The sequence below is a fragment of the Physeter macrocephalus genome, chromosome 13 (assembly GCF_002837175.3).
Source record: "Physeter macrocephalus isolate SW-GA chromosome 13, ASM283717v5, whole genome shotgun sequence".
NCBI lineage: Eukaryota > Metazoa > Chordata > Mammalia > Artiodactyla > Physeteridae > Physeter > Physeter macrocephalus.
This window is the reverse complement of record NC_041226.1, coordinates 79785893-79803910: the sequence shown is the minus strand read 5'-3', so window position 1 is coordinate 79803910 and position 18018 is coordinate 79785893. Positions and strand designations below refer to the sequence as shown.

The 18018-nt window shown below is 53.5% G+C and overlaps 1 protein-coding gene across 14 annotated transcripts in view; it reads right to left on the bottom strand.

Moving 5' to 3' along the window:
- The window catches only part of ARHGEF7 (Rho guanine nucleotide exchange factor 7), a 61896-nt gene that overhangs the window by 14770 nt on the left and 29108 nt on the right, over positions 1–18018 (bottom strand). For all 14 annotated transcript variants that reach the window (XR_003682585.2, XR_003682587.2, XR_003682586.2 and 11 more), the window contains 9 exons: positions 13632–13770; positions 12855–12914; positions 12003–12149; positions 11168–11254; positions 8615–8693; positions 8295–8434; positions 5252–5476; positions 3092–3185; positions 402–491 (listed from right to left, as the gene is read on the bottom strand). Coding sequence is in view for 9 of the 14 variants with exons in the window: in XM_028497506.2 (XP_028353307.1) it covers positions 402–491; positions 3092–3185; positions 5252–5476; positions 8295–8434; positions 8615–8693; positions 11168–11254; positions 12003–12149; positions 12855–12914; positions 13632–13770 (1061 nt within the window). In the remaining 5 variants the exon portion in view is untranslated. The remainder of the gene's footprint in view (positions 1–401; positions 492–3091; positions 3186–5251; positions 5477–8294; positions 8435–8614; positions 8694–11167; positions 11255–12002; positions 12150–12854; positions 12915–13631; positions 13771–18018) is intronic.

Genomic DNA, 18018 nt, shown 5'->3' with positions numbered 1-18018 from the left:
GGAGGGCTAAAGGAACTCTTCATCTAGGCTTATTTTTGCCAACAATCCTAAGAAGCACCGCCCCCCCCCCCCAATTCCACTACCACACCCGTAGTTTAAACAGCTTAAACAACTGAGCTGAGCGAGTCCCCTGCTGTCTTCCAACCCGAGAGAGCTTTATAAACTCTGGCAGTGCCTACACTTCCAGGTTTCCCGGCGGAACCTCCTCTAGAAACCAGCTGTTTCACTGACAGCTCAGATCCCTTCCCTTGACTGAGGGGCGCGGCGCGAGGCCCCGGAAGCGCCCGCGCCGGGGACCGTGCCCACGAGCCTGCCCGGGGCCCGCAGCTGTGTCCTTCAGGTCGTGATTTTAAAAAGCAAAACAAACCACCGGAGTCCCAGCGGGTTCCTACGGCGCTTACTTGAGTTGAGCGTCTGCCGCGTCTTGGCGCTGGTGCAGTAAGCCTCGATGACCTTCAGAATCTGGGCATCCTCCTCCAGCGCAGCCGTGCCTGCAAGGGACACACGACCCGTCACAACCCAGAAGTGACAAGTACAGTTAACCGGACAAACCCAAATGATCAACTCAACCAACGATGGTGGCAACTAACGATCCCGCCTTTTGTTTTCTCGCCAGAGAAACGTTCTCTGATCTTCACAGGATAGTTATATTCAGAGGGTTTTTATTTTTTCCTAAGTATTTTTTTATCTGCACCATATCTGGCAAAGGGCTAATATCCTAAATATACATATAAGTTGTCTTACTAACCCACAAGAAAGATAGTATCCCCCATCCTGAAAATGAAAAAAAGGCAAGAAATAGGAACAAACAATTCACAAAAGAACAGTCAGAAAGAAAAAATGTTCCTTCTCACCGAGAAAAGAAGTGAAAATTAAAACTAAATATCATGTTTTCACATGTCAGCCTGACAAAAATCAGAAAGCCTGAGAGTTCAGTGTGGATGTGGATATCGGAAAGGACAAGTTCCCTCCATCCTCACCTGGGAGAGGGCAGTGAAGACAGGTGTGACCCCCTGGCAAGGCCGTTTGAGCCCACTTATCAAAGGCTTTAAAGTGAGCGTCTCCTCCGATCCACGAGTTCCTACTAGGGAGTTAATCTAGGAAGCTCCAGAGATCTCCCGTAAATGGCTCCAGACCCGGCTTCCTCTGCACTCAGAGGCCACCTGCGTGGAGGATGCAGCCAGCAGAGCAAGAGCACCTAAAGGCCCTGGTAGCGGGCGGGCGAGACCCTCGCACCCAGCGTAATTCATACCATCGCGTGGTGCAACTCTGCTTTCTCTTTTTCTAGATTTTTCTGCATCTTCTAAGATATTACTTAGAATATACTTTAAAAGGCTCAACTACTCTAACAAAAAAATGTGGGAAGAATGGAAAACTGAACTATTTATAGTTCAAAAAGCCTCCCCACCATCGTATGGTATAGACACACACAAGGCAGGCCGCACACTCGCTCCTAAGAGCCAGTGTCAGCGCAGAAAGCTGAGGAGCGACTGAAAAGCCGACTTAAATTCCGCTAACTGGGACCGGTCGTTTAACAGGGTTCCGTAAGAACAACATTTAGCTAGTCTCGCTCCGGGACACGCTGGGAGGTAACGCCCACAGGCAGGCCAGGCCACTCCCCTCTGCCAACAGGAGGGCGACCGCACGAGTGATGCTGCCTGTCCCGCTGATGCAAAGCACACCGCCATCTTCTGACACGGGTCAGCACGCTCGCGGCACGCAAAGCGCAGCGCCCGCGCGCAGAAGAAGGCGCTCGGCAAGCGCTGGGGTGAAGGTCCACCAGGCCTGGGTCGGAGCCGCACATGCGGAGCTGGTGTCCACCCCCGGCCGGACCCTCCGCACGGGCGGACCCTCCGCACGGGGGTGCTCAGCCTCCGCCGCTCCATCAGGTGTCCCGCAGGTGCGCTCACCATCTGAGGAAGCGACCAAGTGACGGCAGGACAGCAGGACGAGTGGGGCTGCGGCAGGGGATGTCAGGTGGCCCGGGCCGAGGGAGCTCACCCGGGAGCCGCCTCCAGGCCAACCCTGCGCCCACTTCCCCAGGGTCACCATGACCCTCGCCAAGGACGGGGGGGGCGGCGCACTTGCAGCCACTGCACCCAGCCGCCTCCTCCTCGGGGTGATGCCGGCTACTCGGCTACTGTCTAAAAGCCTTCTTCCGGAAGTGAATCCCCAAAGGCTCGCAAACGGGTGTGGGCTAAAGGAGCAAAGGTCCGGAAAGTCACAGAGCCCCGCGGCAGTTCTCGGGGTGGGGGAGCTGCAGAGGCAGCCCCGCAGAGCCCCTCCCGCCTGCCGCGCCGGGTCGCTCTCGCCACGTATCCACGCGGGAGGCCGAGGAGCTGCGGCTGCCGTCCACGCCGCCCACGGCATCTCAGGAGTCCCCACGGAGGACGGGGGCCCTCCGAGCACAGGGTTGGGGTCGGTCCCATGGCGAAGACCCGCACAGAGGCCCAGCCAGGGGAGGCCCACCCGGGGGAGGCCCAGCCAGGGGAGGCCCACCCGGGGGAGGCCCACCCGGGGGAGGCCCAGCCAGGGGAGGCCCACCCGGGGGAGGCCCACCCGGGGGAGGCCCAGCCAGGGGAGGCCCAGCCAGGGGAGGCCCAGCCGGGGGAGGCCCAGCCGGGGGAGGCCCACCCGGGGGAGGCCCACCCGGGGAAGGCCCAGCCGGGGGAGGCCGGGCGGGTCCCGCGGACCCGCACCTCCCCTGCTCGTGGGGCCTGTCGCTCCCCAGCCAGGGGAGGCCCAGCCAGGGGAGGCCCACCCGGGGGAGGCCCAGCCAGGGGAGGCCCACCCGGGGGAGGCCCACCCGGGGGAGGCCCAGCCAGGGGAGGCCCAGCCAGGGGAGGCCCAGCCGGGGGAGGCCCAGCCGGGGGAGGCCCACCCGGGGGAGGCCCAGCCGGGGGAGGCCGGGCGGGTCCCGCGGACCCGCACCTCCCCTGCTCGTGGGGCCTGTCGCTCCCCCGCTCCAGCTACATCCTTTAGAGGGGACCCTCGGCTGGACCCTGGCTTCCGCGTGCGGCCCTGGAAAGCCCGGCGCCTCCCCGCCCGCCCGCCCGCCCGCCGAGAGCCGCACGTCCTCGCAGGTACTCACTTTTCCTCAGCGCGAACTCCTCGTCCGAAGGCTTCCGCTCAGGCTTGCGCTTGGGGAGCAGCTTCTTCATGGTCTTGGGACTCTTGCTGAGATCCTAGGGAAGCAAAGGGGGAAAGGCTGACAAACCCCAAAGGCAGGAACTCCCGCCGGTCCGCGACGAGGGCCACGGTGAAGGAGTGAAGCACTCAACGCCCTGGCACCGCGGGCGCCCCCGCTGCCCTCGAACTCTGATCGCTCTCCGCCAGCCGCCGAGCATCATCGACAGTCAACAGGGCGCCGACCCTGCCAAGAACCCTCGTGTCACCCGATCCAGTGGCACCGGGCAACAGCCGCGCCTGGCTCGGAAAGGCCGGCTGGCCGAGGCCTGCACAGGGAGCTGCGCGCTGCCAGTTCTGGGGCGGGCCCTGCTGCAGCCAGCCAGCAAGAGAGGGGGAACTAAGGCTACTGTTAAAAGAAAGGCAAGTAAACACAACTCCTTTAGGAAAGCGTCTGAAGCCTCAAGGGAGAAGAAAAGGGTCTAAGAGCAGCCCACGGGCTCGAGGGCAGAGGCGTGCGGAAGACAGCGCCCCGGCTCGCAGCCCCGGCTGCGGAGCGTTCCCACCACCCGGAGCTACGTTCACCGCCTCAGGGTCTACCCCTCCCCCCCAACACAGCGCCCGAAAACCCCCCGCGAAGGGGAAGGTGGAAGACAGAGCAGGCCCAAGCGCAACGCGGTGGGCAAGGTTTTGACTGTCAAGCGTATACTGAATTTTCAGGTCAGAGAAGGCTAACTTCTGCATCATTTAAATTATATAAACCACTGGTGAACCTTACGATGAGAATCCAAGACTCGGAACGTGACTCGTGCTATGGGACGGATCAGACTGAAAAGCAGAGGGAACAGAGCCTGAGTTTTAAAGGTATCTCTTTAAAATCTTCCCCGTGAAAATGAACATTTAAAAGCTCCTGAAAAGGCAGCAGCAATCAGTCCCTGAAGAAGTGAGTCCAGCAGGTGTCCCGTGGCTTCCCTGAGTCCTGGGGAACGGGGGTGAAGCGGGCAGACTGCCCACTCGGCAGTGCTCTGTCCGGCCCTTGGTCTGTGACCGCTTTGCAGCGGGCGGCCTGCGTGCTCAGCACACTGGGTGTGCTCACGGCCACACCCCGCACGCCTTCCTCTCCCTCCTCCGCCCCACTCTCCCTCCCCAGCAGTGAGATCACCAGGGCTTGCCCACACGCCTGCAGCGCAGACATCAGCACTCTTGCAGGAGCTGCCAGGGCGTAGAACGCTCTGACCCAGGCACAGGGACGCCCGCGCAGGACACGCGTCGTAGAAACCGAGACCCAGTAACAGACACATAAAGGATTAACTATAACTGACGCTGTACTCCTCTACAGATCTTAAAACACCGAGGGCTGCCAGCGGGCACGGAGGGGGTGTCTGCTCCAGGGCCTCTGCAAGCGCGGCCTCGTGGACAAGCAAAGGCTCACGCCACGCCCGCCACGCTCACGGCCACGCCTACGGCAACCAAACTCCACTCACATCATTTCACACAATCACCAGCTTCCTCAAGAGCCCGTATTCCTGGACCCTACTTCTCGAGTCCCTTCCCTTTCTCATCAGGGCAGGGAGGGAACAGCAGACACGTGCAAACACTGTCCGAGTGGAGGAGAGCGGGTGCGCCGTGACCACGCCACGAGGAGTGCTGCCTTCACCCCCCCTTACCCGTAAACGTTCCCTCCGCCTTACATAGGTGACCAGACGCAGGGTTCCCGGGCAAGAGCTCAAGCCTGAAAAGGGTCACAAGGTGTGGTAGAGTGGCACGCACACAGTGAGACCCATCACAACCAAGTTCAAAGATCTTTCAGCGAGAGGCCGGGAGGCCCACGCGAAGCCTCCCAGCTCCGTGGCCTCCGGGCAAAGGGAACGGAGGCCACGTGGGCACAGAAACAGCTCCTCCGTGACGGGCACAGAGAGGGCCCCACCATGAGGGTCTCCCCAGGGCTCCCAGGATCACAGGAAGGAGTGTAACAAGAGAACGAAGGCGGACGCTTCACAGTTCTGAAGAGCCGGTCTGCTTTATGTCACAGACAGAAACACGGGATGGTCCACATTTCCGAATGCACTGGACTGAAGCAGGGAACGGCCGAAGTAACACGCCCAGCCGTGAGGTCGGGGCTCACCTCCTTGTAGCAGAGAGCAGCCGAGGGCCGGAGAGGGGGTGCGGGTCGCAGGCAGCTCAGGCTCCAGGGCTTGGGGGTCTTCGGAGGCTCCAAGGGCCCCCAGTTGATGGTGGTGTGTGGAGTGCCGTGGTGGGAGGGGTGAGGCAGCGTGTGGTAGGCGGGCGTCAGTGGCACGGGCTTGCTGTCCGCATGCTTGCTGGACGGGGCGATGGAGTGGGAGGGGAGCTGCCCGGGGAACAGGGCGGGAGAGAGCAGAGACACCGTTCACTGTCGCGAGAACCTTGAGCAAACACACCCAGCCCGCCAAGACGCCCCCACTGGGGCAGCCCCAGCTTGTGAGCATTGCTCTCGACTCTCCAGGCGCTCAGTGTCTGGGCCACTCGGGTTGAGCGGGGAGCCGCCGTCCCGCGTGCTGCTCCGGGCCGCGGCTGAGCCGGGGTCAGGAAGCAGCAGGGCGCTGGGGGTCCAGACCCGGAAAGTCCACCCACCACCTCTAACTGCCATGTGGGGTCTCGTGTGCAAACAGGTATTTCACTGAGTACAGACAGCAGAACTGTAGGACACAACGGGCATTCCCTGCACCGGGAATGTGATTACGGGGAGGGTAACGATTACCTCCCCAGCGGGACTACTCACTGCCTGGTGATTCAGGGGTGGGCAAAACTAGGGCCTGACCCCTGTTTCTGTTTAAAAAAAAAAAAATGCTCCTGGGACACAGTCAGGCCTACTCCTGTCAGTGGCTGCTTTTGTATTACAAAAGCAAAATATAATTATAACAGAGACCATATTGCCTAAAACCCCCCAAATATTTACTGTCTGTCTTTTTATAGAAAAATTTTGCCAATCCCTGGGATAAAACATTTTCTCAGAAAAATCAGCTTTAACCAAAACAAAGTTATATAAATATAATTTCTCAGAAGGACCTTATTAATGGGGTTTATATTCCTAGAAAACCCAAAAGGATTCCATCACACTGACAATTAAATAAGAAAATGTTAAATAAGATAAATAACATTCAAAATTAGCTAATGATCTCAAATTAGCCGAAAACAATACAGTATGCTTAACAGGAGAAAGAGCTGAGTGGTTCTATGTAAGCTGGAAACCTGAGTGAGATCATCATTCGAAAGAACTGAACAATATCTGAAAAACAGGCTTAAAGGGAAGCCCAGGCTCTAGCTGAGGCTGGGTGTCCAAGGACAGAAGTGGTGGACTCTCTGCAGTGACCACACACCTGTCCTGGGTGGGTGTGTGTGTGTGTGTGTGTGTGTGTGTGTGTGTGTGTGTGTGTGTGTGTGTGTGTGTGTGTGTGTGTGCGCGCGCGTGTGTGTGTGTGTGTGTGTGTGTGTGTGTGTGTGTGTGTGTGTGTGTGTGTGTGTGTGTGCGCGCGCGTGTTGTAACATGTTATACAACCACTACAAAATAATTTTTTCAAACTAAATAATTCACAAAAGGAGAAAATTACGCAAAACAACCCTTCTAGCAATGTCACAGTAAGTAACATTTGGTTTTATTTCTCCTTGCTTGTAAAAGTCAAGCGAGGTAGCTTTATGCTGAAGTTAGAGTATTATTCAAGCTGGACACAGCAATCACAGGGAGAACACACACACCCCCAAAGAGGACCTCCGTAAGAAGAGCACACAACACTCGACAACCCTGCGTGTGGGACACAGCGCCCTCCAGACAGCGCGGCTGTAACTCCCTTGCCATTATGTGACAAGAAAAGGAACGAGAGCGGCCAGCGTCCCGATACACAGCACAGTGTTACTTGATGTGACTTTATAAAGGTTAGTTTCAGGCTGTTACAGACAATCTGAGCGAGAAGGCACTTCCCTTTTCCTTATAAACACACAAGTGGATGCACATATGTCCTTGGAATAAATTTAGTCCCGTGAAAGCTAAGCATCTTTAGTATTTTTTAAAAGTATGGAAAAGTTATAAATGGCGGAGCCATTCAAAATGAAACATTAGCTGAAGCAAACGAGAAGTTTTAACCCCCAAACTGTTGAGAAATGGCCTAAGACATTGCACCTCTGACCAGCACGCTGCGCCATGGCCACCATCCCTGAGCTAAAACTTTTACCCCAAGGATGGCGACCACAGGTGGTAGAAAACTCCCAGTGAAGATCGTCACAGTCTGGCAAGGACGGCAAGAAGAACCCACCAGCCAGAAATGCTGTGAGACCCTAGTCATTTATAAAGGGTGCCTGGTTCTTCAATATTACCTGGTAAAGATGATGAATGTTCAGATGATTCAATACCAGTATCTTAAGCATGAAACACCAGTAAAGAGAAGTTTTAAACACTGACACTTTGGTGCTGACATATTCTGAAATGTTTAAGTATCTAAAAACTTAAAGGGCTATTGAGCTTTTCTAAAAGTAGAAGATACAGATTTCTTACAATCAAAACGATGAGTCAAAAATTACATTTTAATGCCTTCAACATGAATCTGGTCCTTTTCGTCATTGTAAGTATTCATTGTTTGGTTTTTTTTTGATGAAACATAATAAATACAATTGAAATGCTCAGAAAAGCCCTCTATGGACCAGTGGCTCTCAGGCTTTTGGTTAAAACCAACTTAGGTTACACGACCCACTCTGAGCAAGGCAGCTTCCTAGCCAGGGGTCATGAACTGTGTGTGTGTGTGTGTGTGTGTGTGTGTGTGTGTGCGCGTTCGCCATGAACTCTGTGTGTGTGTAGCAATCCACCATCCACTGGCAATGAGCAAGTGCTTGCAGAGAAACAGAACTGTGTGTGTGTGTGTGTGTGTGTGTGTGTGTGTGTAGCAATCCACCATCCACTGGCAATGAGCAACTGCTTGCAGAGAAACAGAACTGTGTGTGTGTGTGTGTGTGTGTGTGTGTGTAGCGATCCACCATCCACTGACAATGAGCAAGTGCTTGCAGAGAAACACAACGCACATGTTCTGCTTTCCTGACCCCGAGGCTGACTATGCCTTGAAGCACTTGATCACTTGCTGGCAACTGAACCCAAGGCTGAGCCCAGAGTCTGGAGGCGGGAGAGGGACGGGGGCCCTTACGGTGTGAGACGGCACGGAGTGGGGCTTCACGGTGGGGTTTCCCGCAGAGGTGACCCTCGTCTGCTTCTGCAGACGGTCCACCCACTCGTGGAGGTCCTGCTGGCTGCTGCAGGACACTACGATCCGCTCAATCATGCTCCCTGGAAGAGAGGAACACAGCTGAAATGGGGAGCGGGCGGAGCACGCGCACGCGCACCCCCGAGGAGGGCCAACGGCGCTGCCGTGCCAGCCCCCCGGACGGGTCGGCAGGGGCCTGCACACAGAGCGCCGGCTGCCTTGTCGCCCGGACGGAGGGCGTCCACAGAGTCTGTGCCTATCACCTGATATTTCAAATGCATTTCTATGATTTTCACTGTCCTCAAGCTTTGTGATTGTCATTCCTGTCGTTGGTAGCTTTCCCTAAAAAAGACCCCCCCCAAAAAAAAACAGTTAGTGCTTTTCTAGTAAAGAAGATACCATTAATAAAATAAATATTAAATGATTTTAGAAATGGCAGAGGAACTGTCTCTGTAAAGCAAAAATGCTCTTTTCTTTGTACCAAATGCATGTATAGTACGAACCTCTATCTCAAACAAGAAATCGTAATACTATAATCAAGAAATGAGCCAGCAAAAAGGTACAGGGCAGCAAACCAGAAAAAAAATAAATTTCATCTGATGGGTTACTCTAAACATAAACAGCAGGACACAGAAACATTACACATCATGATAAAAAAACTAGTGTCTACAGTGGCTATTTTAAATGATGTTCTTTATGCAAAGGAGGCACAGATTTGCCTCAAAGAAATGCAGAGGACGTTCCACGTCTGAAAGCAAAGCAAGAAGGAAACTGGAGCAAGAGGAACTGTACGGTAGTTGTGCGTGGTCGTCACCAGACAGGAAGTCAAGAGCTGTGCTGAGCGCCGCACAAAGTGCAGAAAACAGCAGCCAACCCATCCGCTCTGACAACACGGGGCTCGGGAGGGGGGAGCGGGAACGTCCACGGGGAGAGGCCAGAAATGGGCCGGCAGGGACCCGCACAAATAACACACACGCCACGGAAGGCGGTGGCCAGGCCAGCCCTCGGGCGAAGTCGGGAGCGGGAACGTCCACGGGGAGAGGCCAGAAATGGGCCGGCAGGGACCCGCACAAATAACACACACGCCACGGAAGGCGGTGGCCAGGCCAGCCCTCGGGCGAAGTCTCCCCCTGGGGACTGGGGCCGAGCAGGACTCTCGGTGGGGCGGCAGCGCAAGTCCTGCCCCGCAGGGGGCGCCGGCAACGCCACACAGCCCGCGGGGCTCCTGACATCTCCAGGGCGGAGGCCAGGGCCGACGCCGAGCATCCCACAGGGCACGAGGCGGTCTCCCCAGCCCTCCCCTCCCGAGACAGCTATCATCCAGTCCACGGGCCACCAGGGCTCGGCAGGTGGGACAGCAGGTAGCGCCGGCCCAGCCGTGGTTATTAGAGGCAGACGCTGCAGACGCCCTTGCAAGAGTCCTAAGGCCGGGGTGACCAACAGCTCGGAGAACTCGACAGGAGACAAAGCTGCAGGGCCGCACTCGGCGCAGCAGCAGCCCCGGAGGACAGGACGTGCTCGCCGTTGCTGGACGCAGTGCTTTTGAACATCCCTCAAAGCCGGAAATGAATACTGACAGTACGTGGACCGCGGGGCGGGTCACAGCACTTGGAGAGAAACCCCCCAGGAAACCGTGCACAGGGCGGGAGAACAGCGCTCCGCTGGTGGCATGTCAATGCCAACATCCTAGGGGCCTAAGCCTGCCCCAGACGGCAACCTCAGCTCCTGCAGGTCAAAGCAGGGCCCCGACTCAGCCTCTAGGGTGCAAAGCACGACGCTGGAGAGCACCGAAGGAAAAGCACCAAGGTCATTTACGGCAGGAGCCGCCAGCCTGGGGGAGCCTGAGCAGGTGCGCCCCGTCAGCCAGACATCAGTCAGCGGCAGGCTTACAAATTAAGAGGTATTATTTTTCTAGGCTTGCCCGTACAGAGCTGCTTTCTCAGTTTTAAAGCGCTCCTTTTGGAGTGTGTGATGACACCCCTCTTTGGGTGGCAAAGCCTTCCGTGCAGGTACAAACAAGCCATGGACACTCTGGACTCAGGACCCGCTAGAGCTCTCGTCGGGGACAAAACAAACAATGTGCTACGTATGCAGAAACGCAGCTCAGAGAAAACAAAGGACGACTTCTGTTGAAACAGCATCTGGTGACTAGCCAGGCCTTGAAAAATTGATGGGAAAGGCAGAAGCTTCTGTAACTACACAGAGAGAAGGCAGTAAACCTTGCTAGAAGCTGCTGCTAGACAGACAGAAAAAGCATAAAGCACTTAATACCACATTTGAAATCAGCGCACAAAAAAGAAAACATTTCCCCTTGCGTGTTCTTCTTAAATCAGCTCTCATATTCTCTCAAAGAAAATCAGAGAACTGATCAACCACAGGAAGGCTAAACGAGCGTCCACTCCCACGTACACCACCCGACGTGTGCCCACGACCCACCTCGGCCGCGCGTCCCCCTCCAGCTAGCCCGCTGCTGTGCCCACCATGTACCAGCCACCAGGAAAGAAGCGGGACACGACTTGGTGGCGACGGGCTGGCACCGCACCTCAGCAGTCTGTGTCCTGGGGGGCAGCTCCACAAATTTTAGTCTCCTTCTTTTTTTGCTTTGGATTAACACAAGTATCCTAAGTTGCACAGTCACATCGAAACGCACAGACAGGACTTGTGTGTACGTATTTGAATGTAACACTATACATACAACACTACACGCAGCCCACAAATAGATGCATGTAGTATTGAACACAAAACTCAAAGCAGGCCTGGAAATGATTCTCAGATCTACAATAAACAATTAAATATAAATTTAAAATGTGTTTTACCTGGTATATAAAACCACTCATCCTAGGACTGGCAGACAACATTAGCAAAATATTTGGGAAGAGCAGAAGATATCGTTCATTCTTTTCCTAATGTAAAAGAGCAAATTCAAATAGTTGTTTTAAAAACACATTATTTTACCGTTGTGAGAATATTTATAGTAGGCCTTATGAAATATTATATCATACTTCCTGTTTAGCTATTTCTCTCTACCAAATTTAATGAGCTAAATTCAATGGAAACAAAATTATGATAAATTCTTAGACTCACAAGTAGCCCACGTAACATCTGTTTATAAAATTTGATTAAGGAGTTTAGCTCTGCCATTAACTCTTAATTAGTAAAATCTTCTTTCTGTGGTTGAGAGAAAATGGAGGAAAAGAACCTGTAAGCTTTTAGGGGCAGTGGGTGACGAGGTGGGCCCTTCAGGCTGAAGGAGGGTGGGATAAAACGCGGAGATGGATTTAGTCCACTGGTAGACCCTGGCACTAACCTAAAATCCAACACGTCAACTCAATGTTTCCATCCACCCCATAAACTTTACCCAATCTACATGAAAGAACTAAAAGCACTGTTTATGTATTAAAACTCATTTGCTTCAATAGGTAAGAAAAGCCCCACAAAGACCACAGGCGAAGGACAAACATTCCCAAGAATCTAAAAGGAGACACAGAAAGAGAAACGCAGGCAGCACTTCCACGCACCGCCATCGACACACAGCCCACAAAAGTGAAGGAACGCTGGGAAGCCGTGTCCCAGGCAGGCGCCTCCCAAACCGGCCACGTGCAGGGGCCCTTGGAAAGCCGTGTTGGGAATGGCGCTCGCGCACTGCGGTACCTCGCTCCCAGCGCACTGAATCAGGACCTGGGACATATAAATGACGTTGCCCAGGGTCTTAATGTCATCCCCCTCCCAGCTCCGGATGGCTTCCGTCAGGATCTGCAGCTCCAGCTCCTTCCTTTTCCGTACTTCCTGACACTGCGCCTGAGAAGCACAGAACACTGTTAGAAGAAACAGGACTCCTGGAACCACAGGTTTCAGCCACAGTGCTTTGTATCTTACTTCTTAAGACAGATCACCTAGTGAACAATTTGCTTACTTCACAAGTGTGGAATCAAGTCAAGAGAGACAAAACATGCAACAGCTCTAGAACGAGAAACACTGTTTTCGAAAAATATAGCCATTCCTGCCACTTTTAGAAGAAAAAACGTGGACTGGGCAAGAAAAATATTTTCTGCTTTTACTAGTGAATGCAACAGAGAAGACTGAGAAGAGGGGAAAAAAGAGTAAGTTCCACTTGTGCTGTAAATAAGACACATATTCCAGAAACTCAAGTCCGTAAGACAGCATGACAACAGATTAAAAAAAAAACCCACCAGCATTCCATTTCACACTCAGTCACTAAAGACACTGTGGGATGAGGTTAAAAACATGTTCTGAATCACTGTAAGTAGCTATAGCATTATGCGGTGCTTTTTAAAAATTTAAACAATTATCATTTCATTTTCCTGGTGTCCACAGTCCAGTAAAGCCTGAGAGCTTACCAGCCATGGCATAACTACTATATATTTATTTTTATTTCATCAGAGTAAATCCAAATGATACTTCACAAGTAATTTTCTGCATTCGTTTGCCATAATAATGTCTGACGGGGGAAATAAAAACAACTTAATATGCTTAATCACTTACTGAAAGGTTTTTGAAGGCAGTCATGGATTTTTGAATATCTTGTCTATCGGGATGATAATCCTTTGAATAAAAGAAGCACACTATTAGCTTTCATAGTGAAAGGTTTTTCTTAGAAAGGCACTCTGTAGACTGGCTCGGACCTTCCCTATACTTTCCAACCTGTAACCTGTCCTATTCTTCGCAGCATTAAGGTGCCATTTCTTAGTCCTTGAGGGGATCGTGGAGCAGTGACCCGGACTCTGCCCTGGAGGGAGGCCGGCACATGGCCACGCCCATCCCTTACAGCCTCTGCCGCCAGAGGACAGAGGGCAACAGCTGTGGAGCGGACTGGACGGCCTGCCCTTTGGGAAACGGCTCCCTACGGCCTAACCGAGCCAGTAACCTGAACCCAATTTCTGCCAGGCCCACAGCCTGGTATCTGAGCACAGGATAAATACATATCAGTAGCTGATCCTTTTACTATGACTCCTCTATCACTTATGCACTTAACAACACCGTGAGTGCGCGTCCCTGATACGACCCCTCAACGCTATGAGCATTTGTTTCCTAGCGACTGGACAACGCCCTGTCAGCAGCGGTGGGTGGGAGAGGGCTGAAGGAGCAGACGCTTCTCTACAGGGCTGGGAGAAGGGAAAGCAAGTTCACATTTAACAACATCACTCTGAAAACCCCGAGTTACGGGCCGTTGGTTAAACCCCCTCTGCAGGCTCTGGCCCGGGAGCCCTCCCTCTCCCGGGCGTGGGTGGCTGGCTGGCTGGCAGGCGGGGCGGGCGGTACCTCCATGTGTCTCTCCAGCTCCTTGAGCAGCGCAGGGTACTTGTCCAGGCGCATGAACGGCTTGCTGAGGCCGGTGGTCAGCACGAGAATGCCTGGGCTGCCGGCGCCCTTCATCTCCATGAACTCGCCCAGCTCTTCACTGCCCACGCGCAGCCACGCGGGGAGAGGAGAAGAGGAGAAGAGGCCATCGTTAGAGCTCAGAAGGGCCGCGCTCCTGCCCCAGTCCCACCAGGACGACGAAGCACCCCGCGGCGTCCCTGGCGGTTCAGAGGCTGCCGCTGCCCCAGCCCAGCACGTGCTGGTCATCTCCAGACAGCAGAGGGGAGCCCCCCACACGGTTCACGCTCTCGCCCTCAGTCTGAGCAAAACCACGTGTGCCTAACACAGAGCACCTGGGGCTTCCCGGCAACCCCATCGCGAAAGGCCACCTCAGCGAGGCAACTTCCTGTGGAAGAGTGTGGACGCGAGTGGCTTCGGAGGGCAAGAACAGGGCCCCGTTACCTGGGACTTCAAGGCGGTAAAACGTGTCAGGAGCTGCGTCCCGACCACAGCGAACTGAATCACGGCGCTGACCCTCCAGGGGCTTTAGTCCCTGAAGGCGGCTGCCCGATGCAGCATGATAAAGGAACTCACACCCACGCAGGCTTTCAACTTTCAAAAGCATTTTCGCATCTTCATTTCATTTAACCCTCCCAATGCGTGTGAAGACAGTTTTCCGCATTTGTAGGTGAGGACACTGAGTATACACTCAGAAGCTAAAAGAGCTCTAAAAGCATGTCTTTAATATCGTACTCCTCCTCTGTCACCCTCACCACCTTCCACCTAACGCTCCAGTGGCAACGCCCTCCTGAGCTGCCCCGCATCGCGCCCTGTGCCGCCCTGGCGGCTCCAGCTCAGGAAGACCCCAGGAAGGTCGGGGGCACAGCTGTGGGTCAAGCTCTGCCACCCACACTTTCGTGGCTCACGTCTGCGACTGAAACTCTGCGCTTCTGTCTCTGCACGGAGGGACAGACGACGCTCAGAAAGGGTCCGTGGGAGGAAGCCAGTCTGTGCCCCTCACTGCTGCCGAGACGTGTCCCTCCAGACACCGGGGACGGACGGCACCTGGACTGCAGGCTGTGAGAAGAGGTGGCACCCACCCACTGGGAGAGCGGGACAACCTCGGGCTCCTGAAGAATCACCGAGCCCACCCCCCCCGGGGGCCGGTCAGCTGGACCCGCCTCACGCCTCACCTCCACCCCCAGCTGTACGTGGCCGCCCGCCCAAGCTTCCTAGGAGCAGCAGCCCCAGCGAGGGCTCCTGGCGAAAACGCGCGGTATTCAGGCTAAACCGTCTGAAACCGCTAGTGCAAAGGCGGTGAATACGAGTCTCCTGCGGTACAGCCGAGAGGGACTTTCTGTGGGAGGTGTGGCAGCAGAGCGGGTGCGGGCACTGCCCACCTCTTACTCTCAACCCTGCATATCGATTCTGCTGACACATCCAAAGGCGAAGGTATCTGACTCGAGTAAACCAACTCAGAAATAAAAGCTTCCAAACATCAGGCTGAAAACAAATTAATCAATCACTGGGAAATCAGCCTTGTGTCTCTTAAGCAGTAAGACCTCTCTCGAAGACAGCTCCTATCTACGCTGGGGCTCGTTACAACGTGCGTGGCCTGAAGTCGGAGCGCCATCCTGGGCTGCGTAAGAACAGTGACAGTACAGTTAACAGTACCTGCCATCTACCTACCTACCTATGCAAAGTTTTTTTCAAAAATCAACCTTTTAAATAAATATACATACACATTTAGGAGCTATTATCAAAATCAAAGCAAATTATAAAATGGGAAAATTTTCACAAAGTCCTCGTTATAACAACTCAGCATATACAACAGACATTTTTCCCACTTCCATCAGAAGGAAGGCTTCATGACGACTTCCCTCCTGCGAGACAGCCTGCCACGGCGGTGCAATTTAAAATATTCAGCTCAGAAACGGCCCACCTACTTCTAGGGCTCTATGTGCACACGCGCTTTCACAGGCAACGCGACCCAACACCTCTGTGCACAGAACTCTGTGCTTTCGGAGAACGGCTTTCCCGGAAAACCACGGGGCTGGGCTTCCGAAGCCAGGCAGGCGATGCTCCGGGACCCTGCTGTGGGTGAGCCTGGCGCCGGCACCGCTGTGCGCCGTTCCACGCTCTGCCGTCACCCTGCCTTCCCCTCCTTGCAGGGCTGGCTCTTCCAAGCCTGACCCTCAGGGCTGCCTCCTGGCCCAGCTCCCCAAGCTCGGGCAGAGGAGATGCACAGGCAGGAGTGCTCATCAGGGAGGGGGACAGAGAAGGGGCGACGGCACCGGACACGCACTGCGCGTCGTTCCCGCCCACGCCACCCCGGGCCTGAGAAAGGGGTCAGCGTGCACGTCCGCAGACGGGAGCCACTGCCAACAGCGGCCGGGCCCAGGCGGGGCCCCCACCCACTCTCGGCCGCTCCACGCCTTGCGCCCAACCACGCCAGCCCTAGCCCTCTCACATTGTCACTCGGAAACGTTCGCCTCTTCAGATCAGCCCACCCATCCCTAACGTGTGAGCAGAGAGAAATGATGGCTTTATGGAGGAGAAATTTATACCTTACCAGCATTTCTCTGAGTGTTGAACAAATGATCAAGCACAGTCCCATAAAAATGAAGCTTAACGGTACTAACAGTACATTTCAACTCCTTTAACTATAATCCAGTTGGGGCCTTTTCTACCACAAGAAAAACTGTCAAAAAGTCTCTTCAGGCCATTTCTGATATTTCAGTATTATACGTGCAATTTCATAACCATAGATATGGCAGACAATAATGAATAAAACTAAGCAAATTACCCTCATCACCCACCCACCCCCCAAAATTCCCTACAACTAAAAATTTATGTGGAATTTTTGCAAAAGCAAAAGTAACTTCTTTTAATATTCACATGACACCCTTGCAATGCCAGACATGTGCACAGTTAAGAAAGGAAACAGAACTTCTCATAAATCTTTATAGATCACTGTAATAGTTTTTCTTAAGTTTTAAAAACAAATTTAGTACTACAATAAAACAAGACAAAACGGCTGGTTACAGCTTTTCTGACAAAACAAAGGCTCTTTCAGCTTAATTTCTACCGATGCCGGCGATCCTTACACAGCGCACCTCCTCCGTATTTACTGAAATGACACCATGGGCTGCAAGACGGCAACCAGGGGAACACACAGAGAGCCATCAAGTAGCCCAGTAAAAAGCCACAATTAAAGTGCTGGAAAAAACGAAACCCGTAATTCACTCAAAACAGACAGCCATGAGCCTATGAGGCTACTATCATATGATACTGCAAAAGGTACACATCAGTTATAATTCAACAGAACTGGTGCTTCTTTTTTTTGCCATCCAAGGGCAGCTAAACTTTTAAAATAAAAAAAAAAAAAAAACATCTCTATTGGAGTATAATTGCTTTACTATGTTGTGTCAGTTGCTGCTGTATAACAAAATGAATCATCTATACGTATACATATGTTCCCATATCCCCTCCCTCTTGCGTCTCCCTCCCACCCTCTCTATCCCACCCCTCTAGGTGGTCACAAAGCACCGAGCTGATCTCCCTGTGCTATGCGGCTGCTTCCCACTAGCTAGCTATTTTACATTTGGTAGTGTATACCTGTCCATGCCACTCTCTCACTTCGTCCCAGCCTCCCCTTCACCCCGTGTCCCCCAGTCCATTCTCTACGTCTGCATCTTTATTCCTCCCCTGCCAACTGGGTTCATCAGTACTGCTTTTTCAGATTCCATATGTATGCATTAGCATAAGGTATTTTTCTCTTTCTGACTTACTTCACTCTGTAGGACAGACTCTAGGTCCATCCACCTCACTACAAATAACTCAATTTCATTTATTTATTTATTTTTTGTGGTACGCGGGCCTCACACTGCTGTGGCCTCTCCCCTTGCGGAGCACAGGCTCTGGACGCGCAGGCTCAGCGGCCATTGCTCACGGGCCCAGCCGCTCCGCGGCATGTGGGATCTTCCCGGACCGGGGCATGAACCCGTGTCCCCTGCATCGGCAGGCGGACTCTCAACCACTGCGCCACCAGGGAAGCCCAATTGCATTTATTTTTATGGCTGAGCAACAGTCCACTGTATATATGTGCCACATCTTCTTTATCCATTCATCTGTCAATGGACACTTAGGTTGCTTCCATGTCCTGGCTATTGTAAATAGTGCTGCAGTGAACATTGTGGTACATGACCCTTTTGAATTATGGTTTTCTCAGGGTATATGCCCAGTAGTGGGATTTCTGGGTCGTATGGTAGTTCTATTTTTAGTTTTTTAAGGAACCTCCATACTGTTCTCCATAGTGGCTGTATCAATTTACATTCCCACCAACAGT